The sequence below is a fragment of the Pogona vitticeps genome, chromosome 6, assembly GCF_051106095.1.
Source record: "Pogona vitticeps strain Pit_001003342236 chromosome 6, PviZW2.1, whole genome shotgun sequence".
Taxonomy (NCBI): Eukaryota; Metazoa; Chordata; class Lepidosauria; order Squamata; family Agamidae; genus Pogona; species Pogona vitticeps.
Window position 1 is genome coordinate 108,948,368 of NC_135788.1, and position 25,988 is coordinate 108,974,355.

At 43.6% G+C, this 25,988-nt stretch overlaps 1 protein-coding gene across 1 annotated transcript in view; it reads left to right on the forward strand.

Annotated features, from left to right (window-relative positions):
* CACNG7 (calcium voltage-gated channel auxiliary subunit gamma 7) overlaps nucleotides 1–25,478 on the forward strand; it is a 53,149-nt gene extending 27,671 nt beyond the window's left edge. The window contains exons 4-6 of the mRNA XM_020792856.3: nucleotides 9,523–9,663; nucleotides 12,644–12,789; nucleotides 18,765–25,478. Coding sequence (XP_020648515.1) covers nucleotides 9,523–9,663; nucleotides 12,644–12,789; nucleotides 18,765–19,022 — 545 coding nt within the window. The 3' untranslated portion in view covers nucleotides 19,023–25,478. The remainder of the gene's footprint in view (nucleotides 1–9,522; nucleotides 9,664–12,643; nucleotides 12,790–18,764) is intronic.
* Nucleotides 25,479–25,988: the final 510 nt, after the last annotated feature.

Sequence of the window (25,988 nt, forward strand, 5' to 3'; positions counted from 1 at the left end):
GGCAGTTTAAGGCGGTTTCCCTCCAGAGCAGCATCATTGTTCTAAAACCCAGGGCTGGATTAGCTGGTGATGCAGGAGGATGGGCACTGATTAAGCCAAACTGCCTCCTGAGAGAGGTTTCTCACCTCTTGCCCTTCCTGCCTTCCAGCCAGCCCCTTTCTCAATACCCCCAGGCAAACAAGGAAATAGATTCTTAATTGTCTTTGAAATAAAAGGTTGAGATTGTGTGTGTATGTGTGTATGAGAGAGAGGGGCAAAGACAACCATCTTCAAAGATTTCAACTCAGGCCAATCGAGATAAAAATTACAGGTACAGGGGAGACCTGGGTCCAGCAGACTATATTAACTATAATCTATGCTTTTCAATATCAGTGAGCGGGGGGGGGGACACTTGAAACTGATCCCCCGTAGATATGGGGTCATACTGTACATTTTTGAGATATCTTGGACCAAAAGCTGTTTAGGGCTTTATAGTTTAAAACCTGCAACCAGATCAGCAGCCAATGGAGCTGCCGTAACAAGGGAGTTACATGTTCCCTGTAACCAGCCCCAGTTAACAAGCTGGCTGTGGCATTTGGGGCCCACTGGAGTTTCTGAACGCTTTCCAAAGACTGCCCCACATAGAGCATGTTACTGTAATCCAGCCAAGATATAACTGGGGCACTTTGCCATTCAAGGAAGCATGAAGCACTGTTAGCCAGCCTTCTTGTATTATATCAAGGAAGCAATGGGGTTACTTGTTTAGATTATTTTTAATAGAGTAGAGAAAGCCATCCTCTAGCCCCCTTGTAAACAGTTACGATAACAAGCAATACTTCCCCTCAGCTACCCAACATGAAAGTAGCATCTTACCCATAAGCAATGCAATATGTTAATTTTCCCACTCTCCCTGATCAATGTGTAATGCAATTAATTGGAGTTTTTAGTAGCACTAACGCTAAGGCTCCAAGTAAAAATCTCAGGCTCTAGTTGTTCATAGGTAAAGGTAAAGGTTCCCCCTGATATTTAATCCAGTTGTGTCCAACTCTAGGGCGCGGTGCTCATCCCCGTTTCCAGCCCATAGAGCTAGCGTTTGTCTGAAGACAGTTTTCGTGGTCACGTGGCCAGCGTGACTAGACACGGAATGCCGTTACCTTCCCACCAAGGTCGTACCTATTTATCTACTCACAATTTTATACATTTTTGAACTGCTAGGTTGGCAGGAGATGGGAGAAGCGAAGGGAGCTCGCTCCATCGTGTGGATTCGATCTTACGATGAGTTGTTCATAAGATGGCTGTTATTTTGTTACTTCTTCTTTTAAAAGTGTCCTTAATAAGATTAATAAGAAAAGGGCATAAAACATGGAGAAATCCACCGAAAATGCCTACATGTCCTTAAATGTAAATGTATTATTCATTAGGTAGGAAGATAACATTGTTCCCACTCGTTACATTACCTTTTAAATGAGACTTCATGAAGTTCCAATTAGAATATGCCCCAACCACATTACAGTTAACAAAATCACTTGTAACCATTTACTTAAGGACTCTGAGCATTACCCTGCAAAAGATGCTTCATTTTTACGTTTTAGTAAAAAAAAAATGTGGTATGTGTTTGTGGATGGCTCAGTAATTTAGGTTTCAGGCTGTGGAAGGTTGGGAGTTCAGTTCCCCCACTGGGCATCCCAGAAGACCCAGCCTATGTAGCCTTGGGCCAGCTGCACAGTCCCAGGAGGCCCCCAGAAGAAGGGGATGGTAAACCACTTTTGAGTCCTGTGAAATCCTGAAAAGGGTCACCAAAAGTCAGAATTAACTTGATAGCATACAAATATTTTATTATTAAAAAGAAGACAGAAGAAGTAAGGGAAAAACTTGGGAGGGCTAAATGGATGGCAGTCATGCGTCTTCCACTTTTACAAGCAGACACAGTTCGGATTCAGAGGAAGATATAGAGTCAGGGGAGCACTATTCTGTATACTTTACTGAGACATGCTGCACATCAGTGTGGATATGTGTGCTTGTTACACTGATAGAAAAGCCTTTGATAGATTCCAACATGGCAAGCTGATGGTGTTCTCGGTAAACCAAGATTTTGATTCAAGAGCTATTGATGTTATTGGCAATCTGTAGTGCAGGGAAAGCTGCAGGTGAAAGTTGAAGATCAAATGACAGGGGACATAGAATTACAAAGAGGAGTAAAAGTAGCATGTATACTTTTGCCACTGCTTTTCACTTTGTGCTCTAGGAGCATCTTCAGAAAAGCACTTGCTGATTCAAATAACAGTATCATTGTCAGTGGAGTGGTTTTAGATGATACAGTATTATGAGCTGATTATTTAGAGACCCTGCAAAGATTCCTCAGTCAGTGAACTAAGTAATTGACATAAACTAAAAAATGTTAAGAAACCACATTCATGGTGATTTGTAAAAAGGAAGCAATCCAGCAAAGATCCAAAATGCTTCAAATAAACCCCAGATTATACAAGACCTGATCCTGTAAGAGGATGCAGATCTGGAATGCATAACTGAAACATGGATGGGCAGGGAAGGGGGTGTTCCCCTGACTCTTGCCTGTCCTCCCGATTATGCAATCCAACACCAGGGTAGACTGGAGGGGTGGGGGGGAGTAGCCATTGTGTACAAGAACACCCTGGAGGTAGTTAGGCGCTCTGTGGTGGCAACGACGAGTCTAGAGGTCCTCCACGTGTCAATTGGGGGCCAGGGATGGTATTGGGATCTTGCTGGGTTACCGCACTCTCCATGACCCAGCCATTTCCTTACTGGAGCTGGCGGACTTTGTCTCTGCGGCACTGTTGGGGTCCTTGAGGCTTCTGGTCTTGGGTGACTACAACATACATGCAGAGATGGAGGTTTCCGGTCCAGCTCTTGAGTTCTTGAAGACCATGGCCTCCTTGGACATGCCCCAACATATCAATGGCCCCACCAACGTGGGTGGCCATATGCTGGACCTGGTGTTCTCCACCGAGCAGAGTGAATGTGGTCCGATGGTGACTGGCCTAGTGTCTGTCCCCTTATCATGGTTGGATCACTGCCTGATTAAATGCAACCTTACAGTGGCTCTTCCTCCCCACGGGGAGCAAGGACCTGTTTTAATGGTTCACCTTCAAAGGTTACTGGATCCTATAGAATTCCAGGATATCATGAGAGAGATTCCAGCCAATTTGACTGGTGCTCCTGTTGAGGCTCTGGTTGATAGCTGGCTTGCTGCTGCCACCAGGGCAGTTGACACGATCGCACCTAAACGCCCTCTCTGGCGCAGAAATCGCCCTTCGCCCTGGTTCAACCAAGCGCTGTGGTCAGTGAAGCTAAATAGGAGAATGCTAGAAGGCATATGGAGGTGGAACCCGATGGAAAATAACCAGATAGCTGTCAAGCTGGCAACTAACCTTTACCAATCTAAGATGAAAGCTGCTAGTCCATCTTACTTCACTGCCTGGATAAGTGAAGCTTCCAGTCATCAGGTGGAACTCTTCTCTATAGTCCATGATCTATCCGGAGTTGGTCATAGTGACTGGCCTCCCACTAGCATCTCATCTGACCAATCTGCAGCCTTTTTAAAATCAAAAGTGGAGGCCATCCGCCGGGATCTTACCCCCTATTTGAAAACAGTGGATCGAGCAGAGACGTCCAGCACTCCGTCTTGCCGGATGAGATTTAACCACTTTCAGCCAGTGATGTCAGACATGGTGGACAGAGTGCTTGATCGCTATCGTTCCACCACCTCCTCCCTTGACCCTTGTCCGGCCTGACTAATCAAAGCAGCCAGGCGTATAACATCTGAATGGGCTACGGCAATAATTAATGGGTCTCTCCAGGAGGGGAAGGTCACCCTTAAGAAGACACTCATTAGGCCCATTAGGAAGAAACCAAGCTTGGTGGCGGATAATATTGGTAATTATAGGCCTGTAGTCAATGTTTCTTTCCTCAGGAAGGTAGCTGAGAGGGTGGTGGCCAATCAGTTGCAGGCTCTTCTGGATGAAACCAATGCCCTGGATCCATTCCAGTCGGGCTTCAGGCCGCGCCACAGCATGGAAACACCATTGGTCGTCCTGTTTGATGACCTATTGAGGGAGGCTGACAGGGGCAAAATGTCTCTGCTGGTCCTCCTCAATATTTCAGCCGTCTTTGATACTGTTGGCCACGGTATCCTCCTGGGGAGGCTCTCTGAGTTGGGAATTGGTGGTCTGGCTCTTGCCTGGCTCCATTCCTTCTTGGAGGGCCATCCCCAGAGAGTGCAGATTGGAGAGAGTTTCTCGGCTCCATGGAGCCTCAATTGTGGGGTCCCGCAGGGCTCGATAATCTCTCCAATGCTGTTTAACATCTGTATGAGGCCACTGGGAGGGGTCATCAGGGGATATGGGGCTTCATGCCATCAGTATGCTGATGATATTCAGCCCTACATCTTTTTTTCCAAAAACAGCGGATGCAATTTCGTCCATTGAGTGCTGCCTAGAGGCTGTTCAGCAATGGATGCAGGAGAACGGACTGAGGCTGAACCCAGGCAAGATGGAGGTCCTTCGGGTGGGTGTCCCAGGCATCAGTGGTTTGGGAAACTCCCTCTCTTTTGGGGGGAGGGTAACTCTTATCACCAGCAGTGAGGTTCGCAGTTTGGGTGTACATCTGCACCCGGCGCTCACCGTGGAAACCCAGGTGACGTCAGTGGTCCATTCTGCACACTTCCATCTTTGGCAAATTGCCCAGCTGCGTCCCTATCTTGATGTGGAGCCACTCATCACCTTGCTCCATGTGCTCATAGTTCCAAGATTAGACAACTGTAATGCGCTCTGCGTGGGGCTGCCTTTGAGACTGACACAGAAACTCCGAATAGTGCAGAATATGGTGGCCAGACTTCTTACAGGGGTGAAAAGGTACCAACATATTTCCCCCACGCTGGCTGCCTTGCTTTGGCTTCCGCATTGATTTCAAAGTCTTAATAATGATATATAAAGCCCTAAACAGTTTAGAACCTCGATATCTGGCAGAGCACCTCCTCCACCCAGTTCTGCCAGAGCCACTTGTTCCAGCCAGGCCAGGCGGCTGAGGGGCCTAACACCGAGGGAGGTCCGGAAGGAAAGAACAAGGAACCGGGCCCTCTCGGCAGTGGCCCCTCGCCTCTGGAACAACCTGCCCGTGGAGATCCGCCTGGCTCCCTCTCTGGGTGTATTCAGAAGAAAAGTCAAGACCTGGCTATTCAGGCAGGCTTTCCTTCCTGCCGTATCTTAAATTCACATTTTGCCATTTTGAATTTATAGTATACTGTATATTTATTTATTTATTTTACTGTTTTTAATGCCACCCAGAGTAGACCTTTGGTCCAGGTGGGTGGGGTAGAAGTTCAATAAAATAAAATACTGTGGAGCATATCACAAATATTAATACCATGGAATTTGGTTGAATTAGCAGTGCTGTGCAATAAAAGTCAGAACAGAAATGGCCTCAAGCAACTTTTTAATGATGAAGAATATAAAATGCAACAAATCTTAACACTGGCTTTGAGAGTACATTCTGCACAGTACTGTGTATTTTTAGTTCTAGTGTATGGCATGGATACACAGATTTCAACAGAGACTATTATAAAAAAAGATGCAAGCATTTTAAACTTGGATTTATTGCAGAATGCTGGGAACTTTTAGTAGTCAAAATAAAAGGAAAGACCAAAAGCCATGTGGTCCTTGCACACAATCCCAAGGCGAAGGTGGATGATACCTTTATTAGGCCAGTAAAAATTCACAAACAGAAGCTTGCTTTCAACCCCCATTTTGAAACTCACTTGTAACAAAAGAGCCAAGCATGGATGTCTAGTCATGATTTTTGGAGGTTTTGTTCTTTCTGCACCACCCATAGCTCTGTGGTCCTCAGCCTGGTGAAGATCTGTACGGGGCCGAAAGCTTGTTTTTGTTTCTGACTTTTTAGTGGTTGAGTAAAGGTATCATCTACCTTTGCTGTTGGAGAATGTTTTGGACTGAACAAGTGCCTAAGGAAGAAGTACTAAGGTGAATGAGTCAAGGTCAAGAAATCATGAAATGCAGAAAGTTAGAATATGTAACAAAGAAGCAAAAATTGCAAGCATTATACCTACTCTTTCAGAGTAAAATACTGTAAATGGCAGGAAAGTACAGGAAGGAGAAACACATATTGGCTAACTGCTGTGTTGTGTTTAGAGCTGCTATCTGCCAAGTCAAAATAGCTGATATGTTATATTATGTGTTAAATCCACCCTTTAGTAGGGAAGGAATGATGACAAGAACTACAGCTGAATATCCTCACAATCTATTTGCTGTCAATGAAGCAGGCTGATTTCAGAATAAAAACCTCCTCTCAAGATAACATCCCAGCCCTTTATTCCAGCCAAAGAGAGATGGTACATTTGCCTGTTCTGCCCATGGGTAGTCTCAGATGTCCAGGAGTAATATGTGTTCATTCGGAATAATTATGTGCCGTCAAGTCAATTCTAAGTTATGGTGACCCTTTCCAGGGTTTTATAGATAGAGAGTTCTCAGAAGAGGTTTACTGTTCCCTTCTTCTTGGGCCACCCTTGGACTGTGCAGCTTGCCCAAGGCCGCACAGCCTGGCTGTACTCACAGGACGCCCAGTGAGGAATCAAAGACTCAACCTCTGGGTCAGCAGCTGGATAGCTAACTCACTGAACAATTCATTCAGAAAACACAGCAACAAAGTCTGCATGCATTTAGCGGCGCTCTGTTTAGTGCAAGTTGACATTCCATGCTCATCCAGATGGAGGGCTCCTTACTCTACCAAGCGTTGTGCAGCTATTCTGTCTTTCCTCCTTTATTTCCCCCACCCCCCTCGCTGTAGTGAGGGCAGGAGGAAGACACAATTGAAGAACATGGATTACAGGTTGAAGATGCTGTCATCTGTGATCCTTGCAGGGGAGGGGCGCGGAATTATTCTGAAAGAGGCAGGGCAGGTTGCCTGAGAGAAACCTCATCTGGAAGGACATTGTCCAGAGCAGCTTTTAAAAGAGGGCTGAACCCTTTAACCTTTTCAGCTGGTGTGCGCGCGCGCACGTGCTTAGTATTGCCAGATGCAAAGACAGAGGGGACACTTGCACGTTTCATTCAAATGGGATTTCTAGCAGGTGCAGTATGTCCTGTAGGGGTCAGAAAAGCTACACTTTCCAAAAAGCTATGGACAGAATTGCTGAGAGATATGGGCACTGAGGTACCTAATTAGCGATTAGTTTTTACAAAAGAATCAAGAAAACATACAAGCCTCTGCTGTGGAAAACTGAACCACAGCAGTCAAGTCTTACTTTGTGCCACCATTTCCCAAGCCTCAACAGACAAAACCATTTGAGGAAACGCTTTTAAGAAACTGGGTGCATTGAATTTTATATTCCAGAAAACCCAGTGTTTGGAGAAAGCATATTTCAAGTAGAGGTCTGGGATTTTAGATGGGCTGGCAATTTTGACAGAATGTGACCCACCAATGATCCCATTCAAATACAGAATCAGGACTTACTGGTACAAATGTAGGTAATTTATCAGGTGGCTGTGCAAAGATATGAATTAAGTGGGATATCACTGAAATAGACTGTATTTAGAGAAATAATTTGTATATTTTTGAAACTATAATAGTAAAATGTGTGCAAAGAAAGGTTGCACTTTTTAGGGTTCTTTGCCTTGGAAACAAGGTGGGTGAGGAGCAAACACAATAGCAGTACATGGAATTGTGTGCATTTCCCTGTACTGCTAGGATTAAGGGCTGATCACTGAAGCTAAACACAAATACAGAACAAATCAGAGGAAGGAAATCATCCAACAAGATAGTTACACTATGGAACTTGCTCCGTAGGGATAGCCACCAACTAACTTGGGCAACTTTAAATGGGGATCAGACAAAGGAATAAAGGTAAAGGTAAAGGTTCCCCTTGACAATTTTTTTGTCCAGTCGTGTCCGACTCTAGGGGGCGGTGCTCATCCCGCTCTTCAGGCCATAGAGCCAGCGTTTGTCCGAAGACAATCTTCCGTGGTCACATGGCCAGTGTGATTTAGACACGGAACGCTGTTTACCTTCCCACTGAGATGGTACCTATTTATCTACTCGCATTTGCATGCTTTCGAACCGCTAGGTTGGTGGGAGCTGGGACAAGCGACAGGCGCTCACTCCGTCGTGTGGATTCGATCTTACAACTGCTTGGTCTTCTGACCCTGCAGCACAGGCTTCTGCGGTTTAGCCCACAGCGCCACCACGTCCCTTATGACAAAGGAATAGGAGATAAGATTATCAGTGGCTACTAGTTAGGATGGCTACATGGTGCACTATGTGTCTGGATGAAAATTGCTAGGAACATGAGCAGGCAAGTGCTGTTGTTCCCCTGTCCAGTTGTGAGCTTCTCAGAGGTGTCTGTTTGGCTGCTGAGGAAACAAAAGGCTGGACTAGGTATGCCTTTGGTCTGATCCAGCAGGGCTCTTCCTGTATTCCCATGTGTGTCTGCAGATGTCTGTCCTCCAGTATGTAAGCTCAGAGAGATGCTTATGCTACATGGCAGACTTCTGTGTGATGTGTAGGCTTACCTGGGTGCATTAATTAAGCTGCTGCTATTATTGCTCAAATATTTATATTTGCTGTAATCCTCATGCTGAGCTTTTGGTGTATCCAATTTTTATCCTACAGTGTTCTAACTGGTGTGAGATACTCTCGTGTGCATCATCTTTGGCAGCATCCACATTATTTAAGATGTGATGCACTTTTGCACATGCCTCTGAAAGGGGATTTTCCAGCCCCCCTCCATAATTTGTTACATTGTGCTGACTGGGGACGATGAGCATTGTAGTCTAAAACATCTAGTGGCTGCTACATTGGGGAAAGCTGATGCTCTCAGTCCCTTCCATCCGAAGGAGGAAGGAGGCAGGATTTACAGCCATATTTATTCTTTAGGTTCCAGCTAGATGTCGCATCTCTGCAACAACCCAATGTAAACTTCTGATCCAGGCCATAATTAACTACTATTGAGTTCTGCTCCATGTTCCATCTACTGTTCCCCAAGGATCAAATCTAAAATTACTTTAGGAATATTTCAAAACCTTTTCTGAGTTGACAGAATTAAAACCAGTCTTTTACTGAGTCTGAACAGATATGGGTTGTTTTTAATAATCAAAAATAAAAAACATTTGTGGGATTCAGACACATTTTAATGTCGGTATTTTATATGTGGCCTACTCATTTGCCACCTTTCCAGAAACCTTAAGAGTTAAATAAACAGGAGGTCCTGAGAGCTTGACACAATTGTGCACTCATCTTACTAAAGTGTGATATACAGAAGGTCAGTTTCTAAAAGCTCAGATTCTTCACCACTGAATTGCCTGTGGCTGGCTGATGGGGGGAAAGCTCTGTCCATGCTCAGAGACTCTCCCATCTGCACAGGGATTTCACGTGTCACAGGACTGATTCTTGAAATTCAAAGCAGGCTCTGGGACTGAATTCCGTTGAGGTTGGGCACAACTTCGAACTGAAAATATATGACCTCCCTCTCTCTCCCCCCCCTCTTTCTCTGAACAGAGACCATCCGCACAGCCACCCCTTTTCCGATGGTCAGCCTGTTCCTCGTCTTCACAGCGTTTGTCATTAGCAACATTGGACATATCCGCCCCCAGAGGACCATCCTGGCTTTTGTTTCTGGAATCTTCTTCATCCTTTCTGGTGAGGCATGGAGGGTCAACATTCAAGAGAGGGCACTTTATACCCAGGGAGTCTGGTTTTCCTATGACTGTAGGGGCAGTTGTGCTCTAAGGCAGTGGTCCCCAACCTTGGGCCTCCAGATGTTCTTGGACTTCAACTCCCAGAAATCCTGGCCAGCAGAGGTGGTGGCAAAGGCTTCTGGGAGTTGTAGTCCAAGAACATCTGGAGGCCCAAGGTTGGGGACCACTGCTCTAAGGGGAGCCTAAGGCGGTTTTCAGTGTACAACAGGAACAGATCAGGTGTGTGGGGAGCTGGAGGGAGGGGCAGACACACCATGTAGGGCAGGGGCTTTGGCTGACAGCTGTGAAGCGCTGGCTGCTTTCAGAGTTAAAAATGCACCCTTGTCATGTCTATTAAATGCAGCCAACCAAAATTCAGAGCCTTCAAATGATTATTTTGAATCAAAAATTGTCGTGGACGGCACAGGGAGGACTGGTTTTTAAACTCACTCTGGATGCATCTAAATCTTAGGTAGGCATTGCTTCCAAAAACTCTCTCCATAAAGCTTCCATTCATGGAAGGGGAAGATTGGCTTCACCTCTCTGGTTCTGAAGAATTTGCCTTTCAATTTGGTGGTCTTATTAGGGAGGTCTCCAACTTGTTCACCCTCTCTGGAATTGTAAATTTGGTGTTTCTTTAAATGGACACAGGGACATTAAACAAACACACACACTCCAACTGTACAGAATAGCCATCCCTGAGACCAGTGAGATCAGTGCAAAGCACAGCAGATTCCATCTTTAAGACCAAGACGCTCAGATCCGTTCTTGACAGGAGCTGACGGGGCCAGCAGGCAGCTTACAGTAGTTCTAATGATGCTGCTCTTTTTACAAGCTTTATTAGCTATAGAAATCCTGTGGTATGTTATCTGCCACCAGGTCACATCTGACCCTAACTAAGTTTTCAAGATATGTCAGATATTTAAGGAGTGGATTTACAGTTCCATCTACCACCACCACCACCTCATATGTTTTATTGGCCAAGCAAGGATTTGTCCCTATGTCTTCTGAGTCTTAGTCTGTCCACTGAACACAGCGGTGCCCAATTTGAAGAAACTGTAAGCTGGGTGAACAATTGAACTATGGCCCTTGCTTCTAAGGAGCCTCGTGGTGCAGCGGCTAAGCTGCTGTACTGCAGCCAAAGCTGTGCTCACAACCTGGGGTTCAGCCTCAGGTAGCCGGCTCAAGGTTGACTCAGCCCTCTTATCCTTCCGACGTCGGTAAAATGAGTACCCAGCTTGCTGGGGAAGAGGGCAATGTGTAGCCTGCTTAATTAACTTGTAAACCAACCAGAAAGTGCTTGAAGCGCTATGGGGCGGTATATAAGCAGCACGCTTTTTTGGCTTTAAGATGTTCATCTTGGCCACTCAGTGGGTGGCAGCAGCAGCCTCGATAGCTTCTGAGGAAACCCTGAATGGACTAGGAGACGGGGAAAACAGACGTACCTTTCCTGGTTTTGCTCCCTTTCTCTGTTTCTCACCACAGCTTACCCAAGTTGGGTTTGACCTCCAGCTAGCCAATCATCTTTCAGGCTAGCTGGGAGGAAAGGCAGTGAAGAAAGAGAAGGATGAGGGCGATGAGAGAACGTGGAGCTACATATTGCCACATCTGTCCTCCACTTCTGTCATGTTCCAGCTGAGCGTGGCGAAGTCACCAGAGTATGACTGAAGCAGGAAATTGATTTACGATAAAAATCAGTCTCTTCTTCCTCTCTCAAGAGAGTCCAGCTGCTGTTGCCACCCTTGGTTTTAGGGAGAAAATGTGGAGCAAAGCAGACAATCTGACTTTGGGCTGACTAACATAAGTGCTGTAATAGTGGGCAAGGGACGAGAGAAAGGCCTGAAGCAGGAGGCAGTCCTCCCTTGCCAGGAATTTGGGCCAAGCCAAGGGAGAGCAGAAGACTGTGGAGGCCAAGGCCAAGGGTGAGGCTATGAGGAATCCACAGTTCTTGTGCAGAGCTAGGAAAACAATTAGTCTTCCTGACAGGCTGTAACTCTAAAGTGGCCTCTTTTTTTTCAATTGGGACGGTATAGAGGGATGGATTGAGAATGATCGGTGCAAAGCTTTCCCCCAACCCAGTAGTAATGCTATTCTCAGCCATGCAGTGCAAGACTGGGCACGGAAAGGGAAGCAGTCCTAGGGTGGCCCATTGGCCTGCCCTTGGCACCAGAGCACAGCCCTGCACCACAGGACCAGCAGCACCTTAGTGTCGCACGCCTTCTCTTTGCCCCATGTGATGAAGGTCAAGAGACCTCTGGGTAGTGTGGGCGGCATATAAATTGAATAAATTGAATAAATAAATAAATAAATAAATAAATGGAAGCCAGGAAGAAGGTGGTGGAGGCATGCGGCTGTAAAGAGAGGAGCGGATTCAGCTCCTGGCAGTTCAGCACAAGACCAAATCAACAGGCTACAAAATGGTGGATCATCATAATTTAATGGCAGGGCAAACCTCTTCCCAGAATGAGAGGGACTCTGTGGAAATGGTGTTCCCTCAGTACGTTCCTTTGTTTTGTGCTGTCGCGTGCCAGACGTTTGGTCACTGGAAGCAAAGATAAAAATGATGCCCATTTTATGTACACCACACTGATGATGGGACAGCCGCCTTCACAGCCCTTCCAAGCAGCAGGCTAGCTGAGCTCCTTGCTTTCACCCCCTTTCCCTTCCCAGCATCTTCAAAGAAGGCCTGCCTCACTCTGCCTAAGGACAGGGCTGGCCCAGCGCTGGGCCTCAAAGAAGCAATATCTTTGCACTGATGTCAATGCAACTTGGGGGGCGGGGCGGGCGGGCAGCTTAAGGGCAGTTATACATGAAGGGGCCATGGGAGGCCTTCATGACAGGCTGCCCGTGCATGCTTTCCTCAGAGTTGGCAGGAGTGAGATAACAGCCCATCTTCCTTCTCCCCCCTTCCCCTCCCCCCACCCCTTTGTGCTCTTCTGCAGGGCTGTCGCTGGTGGTGGGCTTGGTTCTCTACATCTCTAGCATCAATGATGAAGTGATGAACCGTCCCAGCGGCTCTGAGCAGTACTTCCAGTATCGCTATGGGTGGTCCTTCGCCTTTGCTGCTTCTTCCTTCTTGCTGAAAGAGGTACAAGAGAGAAGACGACACCCCCCCCCTTTGGCTCGCTCTTCAGACTATGGAATGCCCAGGTTGGCCTTCAAGGGCACAGAGCCCCAGAAGGCCAAAACAGCTCCATGTCTAGCCGTTTGCACTGTTGTTTGCCAGCCATCACGAGGGCTGCTGTAGTAAGTGGGACCTCTATGTAGGGCTGAGGCATCTCCCTGCTCTGGTCACAGGCTTGTCCGTGTACACACAACCCACACAATCCCCGCCAACATGGGGGCAATCAACTGCATTTTGCTTTGGAATTATCATTAGCAGGACTGGTTGTTTTAATATTTTTCCTTGAATAAGAATTGAATGAAAAGGAAAAAAAAATTATTCTTCTCATTTGATTCTGTTTTTCCCCCTTGTAGGGTGTGGGATAGACATATTGACATTCAGTTTTGGCTACATTGATATCCTGAGTTTCTCCACAAATGTCTATGGCAGCTATCCCATTCTGGGGAGGCATCTAAAAATAGCTTCTCAATGTGGAAGCAGGAAATGATCTATTCTGACAATAATATCAGCTGCTTTTGCTCATTTCTGTCCTGGGCAAGAAAGAAAACGTACAGCAAAGGAAGACAGAATGAAATTGCCCTTCTTACACTCTCTTCTTTATCCTCTCTGTGATCCTTGTCTTCTCTCTTCATGATAAGGCAATATGTACTTCTTTCTCCTACAATGTTGTCCCTCCTGGTAAACAAATCTTTCAGTGATGTGTGCCTAAGCCATCTGACATGCAAACAAGGCTGGGCTTATTTTTCAGTTGACCCAATAAAGACATTAAAGATAACATTTAAAGCTAAAAGCAATAAGTATACAATTGACCAGATAGGCGGGGTATAAATGGAATAAATAAATAAATAAATAAATAAATAAATAAATAAACAAACAAACAAACAAACAAACAAACAAATAAATAAATAAATAAATAAATAAATAAATAAATAAATAAATAAATAAATAAATAAATAAATAAATAAATAAATACAATTACTGAAAAGTTTCGAACAAATACCACTCTGAGCAATGGTTTTTAAAAAGCAATACTGAAAGCAGCATGGCATAACAATCCATTTAAAAATCCCAATCAGGTAGGCCGTCACTGAGGGGATGCTTGTCTTTGAGAAATGAGAAGCACAGATACTTACAGGGGAACATTCGAGGGAAAATAAATGGGGAAAGAGGTGCAGACGCATTGGCTGAAGAACCTGGGAGACTGATTTGTATGCAACACAGCCTTCTGGTTTAAAGCTTCCCTATCCAGCCCCCAGTAGGACAGAAGCAAGAACAAAATGAATTAACACAAGGTCATGTTAGAATAAACAGACAATATTTTCTTCTTAAATGTGCACTTCTACAAAATCAGTTAGCATCACATCTAGTGAAGTCCTCAGCTAGCCTCTCTTGCCTGCCTATCAGTTAGTCAATGGTGTTCTGAAACCTCCTGGTCAGATACAACCACACCATTATGTCCACCATCCACTTCTAAACAGCAAATTCCTTTCTTTGTCTTTCACTCCACCCCACCCCATCCATATTTTCTTCTCTAGCTGACTCAGAGTTTTCAGGGTATCAAACTACTAAGTCCTCAGCTGCTCTGGATCCATTCTTCCCCATTTTAAGATGGAGGAGGGTTGCTGTGCTGTCTGGAGGATGCTGGAAGTTGTAGCCCAGCAAAGTGACTTTTGAACATTTAAGTCTATATCTTTTTTGCATGTGCCTCCTTTTTGCAGTTTTGACTACCTAAAGATCAACATGCACCCCTGGACTTTGCTAGCAAGAAATTATGGTGCGTAAGCTGGCTTTGATCTGAGTATGAAAAAGCTACTTTTTGTTCTATAGCTCTTGGAACTTCCTTAGCCAGCATAGCCATTAAGCCATGTGAACTGGAAGACCTGGGAGACTAGTTGTTTTGAAACGGTATACAGTGGTGCCTCGCTTGATGACGTTAATTCATTCCAGCAAAATCGCTGTAGAGCGAAAACGTCAAACGAAATAAAAAAACCCATTGAAATGCATTGAAAATCATTCAGTGCCTTCCAATGGGCTGAATACCAGCTCGTCCAGCAGAGATCCTCCATTTTCGTTGCCTGTAAAGTGAGGAATCTGTCCTAGAAAACAGCGGGGGGCCATTTTCTTCAGCTGGTGGCCATTTTGAAACCCGACAATCAGCTGTTTGCTGATCATCGTAAAGCGAAAATCGGTTCCCGAAGCAGGGAACCGATCATCGCACAGCAAAAAAAACCATTTAAAACATTTTGCGATCGCAAAAGCAATCGCAAAAATGTCAACATAAAGCGGGTTTGTCGTAGAGCGGGGTAATCGTCCAGCGGGGCATGACTGTATATCCTTGCTCTGGCCTGACTCTATTTCATTTGAAACCAACGATAACACAAGACACAGGGATAAACTATGGTGGAAAGTTCACTAACAAATAATAATGGATTGGTGGCTGCATGGTTTCCCTTACAGACCAAACAAGGGCTTTGAGGAGGAATTTATTGGCTTGGCTAGAGGCCAAACTGGAACAGGCAGGATTGGGCTAAACAAAGTCACTTAAAGTTGCATAGAGGTGCATGGTGTGATCCTTACATCCACGTACAAGGATCAGATGGTTTCTGGTCAAGGAACCACATCACACCATATTTAGCATGATCAAGATCTTCTTTCCCTTTAAAAGGAAAGATTTCTGAAGATTATTGAGCGTGTCCCATTGGAGAAGCCACTGTATGGGAGACTTCCATTTGGCTCACCTTTTAGAGGGCAGGGGAGGGAAGTTATTTTTCATTACTTTTTGATTGTTGCTGACTATCAGCGATGCTTTGAATGGTTTTTTTAAAGTCCTGTCATACGCTGTGATTTGCTTGGTCAGCTGGCAAACACTAAAACGAAATGCTAAAGTTGCCCTCCAAATGTGCATGGTAAGGATGATATAAAATAAAAGTTCTCCATTTCTGAAGATAGGGCCTGGCACACTCTGGTCCATGGGGTCATGAAGAGTCAGACATGACTTAACGACTAAACAACAACAACAAAGTCTTGAGAAATGAGAAGGTTTCTCTTTACATCATCCTTGCCACTCACCTTTGGAGGGGAAGGGAGAAGAAGTTTTGCATTTCTTTTTTAATGGTTGCTAACTGATACAGTAAAACAACGATCTTTGATAGAGTGATTAAAAAATACCCTTTCACAGCATCACTGATAAGTTAGCAACAATCAAAAAGAGTTTTCCCCTGCTCTGACCTCCAAAGGAGAGCAGAGTGGAAGTTTCTAATTAAGCAGCTTCTTCAAAGGGACAGCCAGCCAGCCATTTTGGTTTGATCTCAGAGATCAACACACACATGCTTTGATCTTGAAAACAAATGTAATGGATCCCTTTCCACAGATATCTCATATCTTAGTTTGGCTCAGAGGTCCCCATAAAATGTTAGGACAATGTAATGGTATTTTAAAGAGGTGGTATGTATGCTATATTTTTTCTCTTTCCTTCCTTCCCAGTGAACAAGCACTGGAAGCTAGATATATCTGTAACCATGCACAGTGCAACACAATCTCTTTCTCTTGTGCAGTAGTGAGTAACACCCCCCCCCCCTATTGAGGGTATGAAAAAGGTACCCGGTCAGGAGGAAATAGGAGAAATATTATAAGAGCTGGAACTGACTGAGGGTACTCCAGTATGAGAGTGCTTTTTAACACCAAAGGGAGGGAGGGAGTTTGTGGCCCTGGAGATCTTGCCGGAGTGCACCTTCCATCAGACTGAACCACAGCAGAACCTGTAGTGATGGGTGATGGGAGTTGTAGTACTACTGCAGCTGAGAATGGGGGTCACATGTTCTGCAGTCTTGTTCAAGATTCTGCCAACACTTGCTTTTGCTTTTAGTGGATAAATGGTTGTAAAGATTGGATATACATTTCCAAAGAAACACACAACACATAAGTTGTGGTATACAGCAGTGGTCCCTGACCTTGGGCCTCCAGATGTTCTAGGACTTCAACTCCCAGAGATCCTGGCCAGCAAAGGTAGGGGTGAAGGCTTCTGGGTGTTGTAGTCCAAGAACATCTGGAGGTCCAAGGTTGGGGACCGCTGGTATACTGCATATAATTTAAACATATAAATTGGACTGCGTGTTATCTAAAGACTTACGTTGGGGTATACAGCATTTTTGACAGATTAAAAAATGACAAATTCATGTAACATACAACTACAAAATTTGAAACAAACAGCCTAACAGCCTAGTTAAGAATATTGCTCTATTTTTAAGCAGTGAGTTTGTTTTGAAAGTTTGCATATTTTCACAGCTTTTAATAATTCTTAATAATTAATTTTTATTTATTTTGCAGGTGACACCACTGAGTGTTGGTGTATTACATTTGGCAAATTGGGCTGAAAGGCAGGGTATTGTCCCTTACATGTTACTGTATATCAGAATTGGGTATATTAAGTCTTTATTAGACTGCTGAAGAACATAAATTATGTTGGGAACATGTTTGGTTGTTTGTTATATACTAAGTGATCCATGTTTGTTTACCCATGTAGCCATTAGTGGGTATTGTTTCGTATGATGGGATTCATATACGTATATATATTTATATATATTTGTCTTAAAGTGGCCATTAGGCTGTTTGTTTTTAATTTTGCTGTTACAAAATGTGTTTTTTTTCTATTTTGTAGTCTGTTTGTTTAACTTTTTCGGATACTATATATATCCTATATCCTGTTATGTCTCTTTTTTTGATAGTTCAACTGTTGGGTGTGACTTCCTTTCATGTTCTCCTTTTGACTAGATGCAAATTTGCTTTTTACACAATAAAAATGTTACGTGTGATATTCTAGAATAGGGAGGTCATTGTTCAGCATCCACAGTTAGAAAAGTAATATGCATAGCGTGAAAGATAAAATTGAAATAAACATGACAAAATGTCTATGTAAGTTTGCTAATTTTCAACCTTGTCTTGAACACAAATATAAACATATGTGGTGATCTAGAATTATAAAAAGCTGGCTGAATAGCTCAGTGGCTTGGGTACCTGGCTGCAGAGCCAGAGGTCGGGAATTCAAGTCCCCACTGTGCCTCCTGTAAGTATTGCCAACCTTTGTAGCCTTGGGCAAGCTGCAGAATCCCAGGATTGCCCCAGAAGAAGGGTATGGTGAACCACATCTGAGTATTCTCTATCTGGAAAGCCCTGGAAAGGGTCACCATAAATCAGAATTGACCTCAGAGCACATGTTTATTATTATGGTTGTAAAACATGTTCAGTTATTGTTGCAAGCAGAACTAAAACTTACATGTGAAGCAGAACTAGGTTTAGGAAAAGTATAACATTCAAATTTACACATGGAAATCCATATTGCATGTTCGTGCAGTGTGCCATTACGCACTGGTGATATGGTAGTTCATGGATTTAACTTTCTTTTTGAGAAAATTATTTTTTGTAATTTTCTTGAAGAAAAGAAAATTAAATCCATTAACTACCATATCACCAATGCATAATAGTACACTGCATGAACATGCTATATTGATATGAATAAAAAGTTCTTTTCAGGAGAAATGAAGCGTGTAAGCATATTTTTAAAATAGATAAATAAATCAAATTATAACAGATAATGGATGTGGCCTGCATATTGTAGTTAGCCCCGGAAAGAATGTACAGGACACCTTGTTCATCCTGCACACAGAAAGACAAATTGACACACCCATATCCCACCTGTGATGTTTCAACAAAATTTTAAAAATGCTTTAGGTTTCAGCTAACTCTCATACAGATTGTGTCTGTGGCATTTAACGTTAACAGATAACTCCATCTGAAACTAGCGTTTGTAATGTGGAAGTCTCCTTGGCAGGAATCATTAATACTTGGTGGGACACCACCTAGCGCTGTCATTTGTGAAAAACAGCTGTTGCATGTAGGGAGCCTTTCATAATGCTAATCCCTCTCTCCGTCACTGTTTGCAGGGTGCAGGCGTGATGTCTGTCTACCTTTTCACCAAACGCTACGCGGAAGAGGAAATGTACCGCCCACACCCAGCCTTCTACCGCCCACGCCTGAGCGACTGTTCTGACTACTCGGGCCAGTTCTTGCACCCCGAGGTGTGGCACCGTGGACGCAGCCCCTCTGACATTTCCAGCGATGTTTCCATCCAGATGACTCAGAACTACCCACCAGCCATCAAGTACCCTGAACATATGCACATATCCACCTCGCCTTGCTAGACGAGCCAGAGAACATGCTGGACCAAAAGGCCAGCCTTTGCTTGCAGACTATACTCTCCGGTCCGTACCTGCCTAGGAGACTCCTTTACCAGTGGGGATCATCTTTCCCTCTCTGAAGGCTCCTTACCACCTGCTCTGCTAGAGACATCTCCCTTTTCCCACTCCCTCTTTCTCTGTCTTTCTCTCTTCCGCTGGTGGGAATTATTCAAGCAACTTCTAAGATTGGTGATGCCCCTCCCTCCAGGCTCCTGCTTGGAAGCAGTCCTAAATTCCTTGTCTCCACTGGGAAACCTTGCCACCAAATGGGAAATCCCACCTCAAGTATTCAATCACATGTGCCCTGCTCATCTTCCAGCCAGCAGGGGAAATTCCCAATTCATTTACGCTGCCTCAGAATACCTCTCCTTTCACTCAGGGGGTTGGAAACCCTAGAAGGAAGTGGCTCATCTAGCATGTTCCTCTCAACCTTCTCCCCAAAGAAGCTTTGACAGGAAGTAGGTTCAAAAAGCATCTGCACCATTCAGATCTTAAAAGGAAGGAGCCCTGCAGCCATTTTTTTTCCAAACATTCTTGACAATGAGATGTTTTCTTGCCAACATCATCTTCATTGTCCAAACAATGAAAGAATAATAACCTTGACAGAAAATAATGAGTTTAATATTGTCATTGTTTTCTCACTGTAAATGACATCCTCTTACCACTCCCAGAAGAAGGCCATAATTTGTCAGGTGAATTCACTTGAAAACAATTATCTAAAAACAGTTTCTTGGGCAATGACAGGAAATATTAGGCTATCATCTTGATCTAACAAAAAATGCCCAGTAAAATGAAGCATCTTAGTCTCCATTTTGTTTTTCATCGTTCTAGTTTGTGTTATAGCTCATAGACTGTTTCTGTGTTCATTTGTCTCAAGACACCTGCTCTGTCAGAAAGGGTTTCTTCAGTTTATTCCTATCAGTATCTCAATCTTTTAATCAAATTCTAGCATGAAACTGTTCCCTTGACATTTTTTCTGTGTCCAGATGTCCCTGACAGGAAATGATTAGACCACCATTTTTTTAAAAAATCACAAATGACCAATTCTGACATTTTCTGTATGTTTTCTGTTATCGCCTGAGAGTTTCCAATAAAGCCCCAAAACACTAAGGGCTGCACCACCCTGGGGTGGCTAAAATACGGCTGCTTCTTGCCAGGAAATTATCATGTTTTTGTTCTGGCGATATAAGAAAATGACCTAACATCTGAAATTGCTCCCAAAGCCTCACACCATCTGCCTTTTACTGCCTCTACATCCTGTCTCAACCACCTTCTTTGTTTTCTACAAGATGTGGAGAGAAATCCACTGTACTATTTGAAGAGACATTTTTATTTGTGCCCCCGCAAGTGAAAGAGACAACTAAAACCTATTTACAGAGGGGTGAGGAAATAACTTATGTCTTCCAGCCGTCAATGCCTCAAATATTCCTGCCCCACCATTAAGTTGTCCACCAGCCCGTGTCACAGCCGTCATGTGGCACCAATGGAAACTCTTAAGAGACTCAAAACTCTGTTTCAAGCATGCTTCCTCTAGTGATGATGCCATTTGGGGTCTTCAAGGCTAAGACTAAAACAGGGAGAAAGGAGGGGAGGAGAGACAGAGAAAGGAAATGATCCAGCTACAAAGCCTGTTACACTGAGGAGCAGATTTTGACTCCCTCTTTCTTTTCTTTTCTTCCCCAGTCATATCTTTCTCACTCTTTGTTTCCTTTGTTTCAAAACTTTTCAAAGACTTGCTCATTCTGCTGCAGTTTCTTCTCAACTTTACCTCTCTTTTTTTCCTCCTTCCCTATCCTCCCTCTCATTAAAAAAATCACTTGTTTTTCATTTGTCTGTTTCCCCATTGTTTGTAATTTGCAACATCATCTTCTTGTGCTTTCGGCATTATTTTATTGTTAGTCCACACTGCTGTAAGGATTCAGGATGCACAATTTTCTGGTTTTCTTTCCCCCCCTCCTTCTTCCTTTTCTCCCTCCCAACCCTGATCTCACTGAATTTCTTTTAACAGTTCTTTGTTTCAAATGTAGACATTTATTTCTGTTTTTCTTTTCTGAGAAACCATTTCCTTTCGAATCCTGGCCTGCCCACCCCTCTCTACATTACTCAACGACTCCTTTACAATTCCAGTTTTTTATATAGATATTCTGTTGTTCACACAAGGATTTAAAACAGAAAGATGAAGGAGATTTTGAGAAATATGCAACCCCCCAAAAAATATCAATAGGGAAACTGGACAGAGAGAATATAGGGAAAAAAAGAAGAGGAATAAAAGGTAAACAGTTGTAAATTATACACAGTGGATATATCATGGGCACAGAAGGGGATGCGATATTGAAAGGGGGCTGAGTGGATATGGCTTGTTTCCAGAATACACTCACATTATTTTAGCCTCACAAGTTATTATTATTATTAATAATCAAGATGAAGAACAGCAACAGTATCTCTTTTCCCACTTCTCATTTCAGCCAGAGCAAATGGCAGGACTTTGTTACCTAATTGATATTCTCCCACCCACATCCTCTTTTTTTTCCTGTACTAGCAAATCAAATAAAGGGGGGATTTTCTCTCTCTCTTTTATTCTAAGTAATAATTAAAGCCTGGCACTGCTGTTCGGGTGAGGACATATTCAAGGGTTAAACAGAAGTGGATTGCATTGTCCTTGCAACCTATATAGCCTCTTAATGAAAGTGATGATGGGGAAAGAGCCCCATGCCTCGGCCCCCTATTCTTTTTCTCAATTTGAGGCTTGCTGGATTGGTACTCATTGCATCAGAATCCCCCCTGGTTTGCTGGAAACCGTCTATCACTGTGTGGAATATCTTATGCGGAGGCAGTAGAAAATGAAGGGGGAGAGAAGGCAGGAAGGACTTTTGAAGGATGAGCAGATGCCTGCAATTGCTCTCATGCCGGGGCTATGAAAAGGGATGAAAAGAAAAGATACTGCTGAATCAGCTTTCAACCAAAAAAAAAAAGTTCTGATTTTCTTTTTCCGCATGTCTCTCCACTCTCTGCTGAGTCAGTGCCAGCTGCAGCTAAGTTCACCTTCATGCATTGCTTTGCAGAGTGGAACCCAGAAGCAGACCAGTTTTGTATGTGTGTGTATGTGTGATTTTCCTTTATCTTCATCAAACACTCTTGCTGCAACATTGCCGTTTGCCATCACTCTACCACCACCACCACTACTGTCACGGTCACCATCACCATCTGTTTCCTCTTTAAAGCAAGAAAAGGTAAACAGATTATCACCTACTGTAAAAGAATGCTCGTGTTTTTAAAGAGGAGTCCTTTCAGAGAGCTACATACTGTACTTGCATAATGAAAATCATAGATGAGGCATCTTGAACTAGAAGTCCCCACAGAAATTATAAAACAGAATTTTCTTCTATAGAGTGCTGTGGGTCTTACTGAAGCACTATGGCATTCCTACAAATCAATCTTTCTTTCAAAAACAAACAAACATGTTTCTAGTCCTCTTGGACCTCGTCGAGCTAAAAGGTCTATCGTAATCCATGACAGGCAACCACCACTTCTGTTCCCCTTTGAAAACTGACTTTGATGGCAGGACCATGATAAAGAAAGTAAAAGCTATTTTAATCTTTAATCTCTGTAGGGCAAACGAATGTTGCTAAGCATTGTTTATGGAGTAATTAGTTTAAGATATAGTATGTGGGTCCTTTGGGGGAAGGTAACCTCAGTGCCTGCTCTCTGAATGGATCTACCTTCTTGATATTGCTCCTGTTGCCTGTTCTCTCCCTTTGGGTCCAATCCAGATAACTACCCAGAAGAAGAGGGAAGCTCAGGTGAAGGATGCTGATGGTGCTTCCCTTGTTTTGTCATTGTTTACATCCTTGAAAGAGTACAGGTGAAGAGGAAGTAAAAACTAGGAGATCAGGTTATGCGTTGGACTGTCATGAGATTAAAGTAACTTTAGCACTCATTACTGTGCATGTTTACTCAGAAGAAGTCCCACTAAATTCTCTAGGATTTCCTACCCAATAAGTGGGTTTAGTTGTAATCTCCATATCAATTGAAATCAATGGGACTTGTTTCTGAGCAGGCATCTGTAGGATTGCACTGTTAGTCAATCAGTTAATCAAATCTACATAAATATGAATACAGGAAAAACATTCTAAATGGAATAAGCATGCATTCTGTGTTTTTATATGATATCAATCAAAGGCAGTGTTTTAGAATATCAAAATATTTTAATCAATTAACTGATTCAGCACTGCAGCCCTAGTTAGTATGTTAAGTGTTTCCCTCTGCATTTCCTCCCAAAGAGTGGCCCTTTAAAAGACCTCTTTCAGAATGTTCCATTTAAAATAAAATAAAATATGGGGATTTTGAAAATTCCCAAGCATATGATCAAGAAAATACATAGAACACAGATCAATGCCAAAACTAAAATTGATACATGGGCAGTTTGACCACGGGATCAAATTGTGCTAAGAACAATAGTAGTAGAAACCAAAGCATGTTTACTTGGAGGTAAGTCCACTAGGTGTAAAACAATAAATGTCCACAGGATTATGGCCTGGGGGGGGTGGGAGAGAGAAGACTGCTAGTGTAGACACAAGACCAAGAAGATTGTAAATGGATGACTACATGGCGAGCCGCATGCTAGGTGGCTGAAAAGAGATGGTTCCCTTCTCCCCATGTACATTCCTAAGTTTCTGTCCTTTGCCTGCAGCTGCCTCTTGTGTCTTTTAACTGCTGCTTGAGAGCCAAAATTCCAATATGGGAACGAATTGCAGGTATAGGGAGGCAGCTATGGGGTGAAAATCGTGTGATGCATCTCTGATTGTCATGCAGCACCTAAAAGACACTGGAGCCTGTCCTTTAAAAATTCTGGCAACTGTTTTTCCACTTCTAGGCATCTGTTCCATACACATTTTGTGCTGAGGTGATCAAGATGAAGTGATTTGCACTTCTTATTGCAGAGTCCCCTCTGCATTCTTCAGGGTACATATAGTGCAATTTCCCCCATACATCCCTTGAGTATTCTTTGACTGTTGACTCACCCTTTAATGTGTGTAGCAACTCCACTGGAAAAGCACATGATGTTTGCTTTTGGAGGGCTCATTCACATACACAGCATAATGTCTTGGGATGGTCTTCCATGGAAGGAGCAACATGAGAACAGGAGTGAAGGAGGAGTGGACTTCCAGATGTTATTAAAATCCAGCTTCTATCAGTCCTCTCTGTCATTGCCAATGGGAAGAATGATGGGAACTGCAGTTCAATGGTGTCTGGAAGATGACATATGCAAGAGGGGAAAAAAACATTCCTGGTGCAAATTTCTCTCCTACGCATCTCTTAAGGCCTGTTAGTTCTCTCAGTCTTGATGTGGGAAGCCCACATCTGAGGTTCTCTATAGCGTGCACAGTTCCAGCAGAAACTGGTAGGAGCTGAAAGCAGGGAAAGAAACATTTCCCTTTCTGTCTTCAGAACTGTGCCAGCTTTGGGAAGGCAGGGCTCTTGAGCTTTCCACAGACTCATGAGAAACAAAAACTCAGCTAGCAAAACTTTCACTCTCCCTAGACTTCCAGGGGTCAAAATAGCCAAGCCTGTTGGACTTCCATCCTCCATGGTGCAGGAGGCCTGTAAAATGGCGGGGGAAAATGGCACCTCTTTTGTCATGCATTTGAGTAGTGAAAGCATTTAGGACCTTTTAAAAGTAGGAGGCAAACTCCCTTTGAGTTTGGAAAAAGTCTTTGATGGGCTAAAAGCCATTTTGTACATTTATATAGACAGAGATTAAATGAAATGGAAAAGGGCCATTTTGTGAGCACTGAAGTCAGAAGTGTCTGGAGTAGATATGTAGGGGGGCATACCTAAGGGCAAAATTTTACATTTTTAAACAGTTAAATCTTTTTTTAAAATCTCCATCAAACCAGGGGAGAGGGAGTGGGGATGTTTTGGTGGTGCTACAAGAGTTAAATTTGCACTCTCACACGCACACAGGTTATTGTAGCAGCTGAGGATTTTATTCTCTATGGCAGGAAATAGTAACTTTTGTAGGGAAGGAGGAGCTTGACACTGTGAGAAAAGCAAAGTGTAAGGAAGGGAGGGCAGGGCCTGCAATTATGGAAGTGGAGCTGTGGTGCTGGTTCATGGAGGGGGCACTGATTCTATTTTCTTAGTCTACATCCTAGAATTTTGGGGTGAATGGGGTTAGGGGACAAGGGGAACTATGGGGAGGGGGAGGGGTTTAATTAACCAACAAAGGAAACTGGGTTTTTTTAATTAATTGCAAGAAAATTGTTATTATTATTATTAATGATTACTATTATGATTAATAAAATGTCCCAAGTCCAGCCCTTTTCTTGCTTCAGAAGAGGGACTGGGCCAAAAAGATCCATTATTTACTCTGTATTATAATGTAAATAAGACTTCAATAAACTTTATTTCAAACAAAAATACTGTATAACTTGTTACATTTATGTGGAGTCCACTGCAAGGTAGACTTTAGACCAGTGGTTCCCAAACTTGGGTCCCCAGATGTTCTTGGACTACAATTCCCAGAAGTCCTGGCCAGTACAGCTAGTGGTAAAGGCTTCTGGGAGTTTTAGTCCAAGAACATCTGGAGACCCAGGGTTTGGAACCACTGCTGTAGAGAGGCTGACAGCAAAGAGACCAAAGCAAGAATCACTCTGCCTGCACATTGTCACCTAATTACATGTAAGCAATGTCAGGACATGTTCTAACTGCATGGGAGTTGGGCATCATCTATGCATTTGGAGGCACTTGCTTGACATGTTCCAGAGCTGAGATAGTGGCCCAAATCACTGAGTAGAGGGAACAAGGTAGAGATGGTTGAAAGAGTCCCTAGGGCAGAACTAGGAAAAATTATATTTCTGGCAGGGAGATTTGCGGGGGAGGGGGAGTAGTTCACAAAAATGTCTTTTCCAAGTACTGTTGTGGAATTAT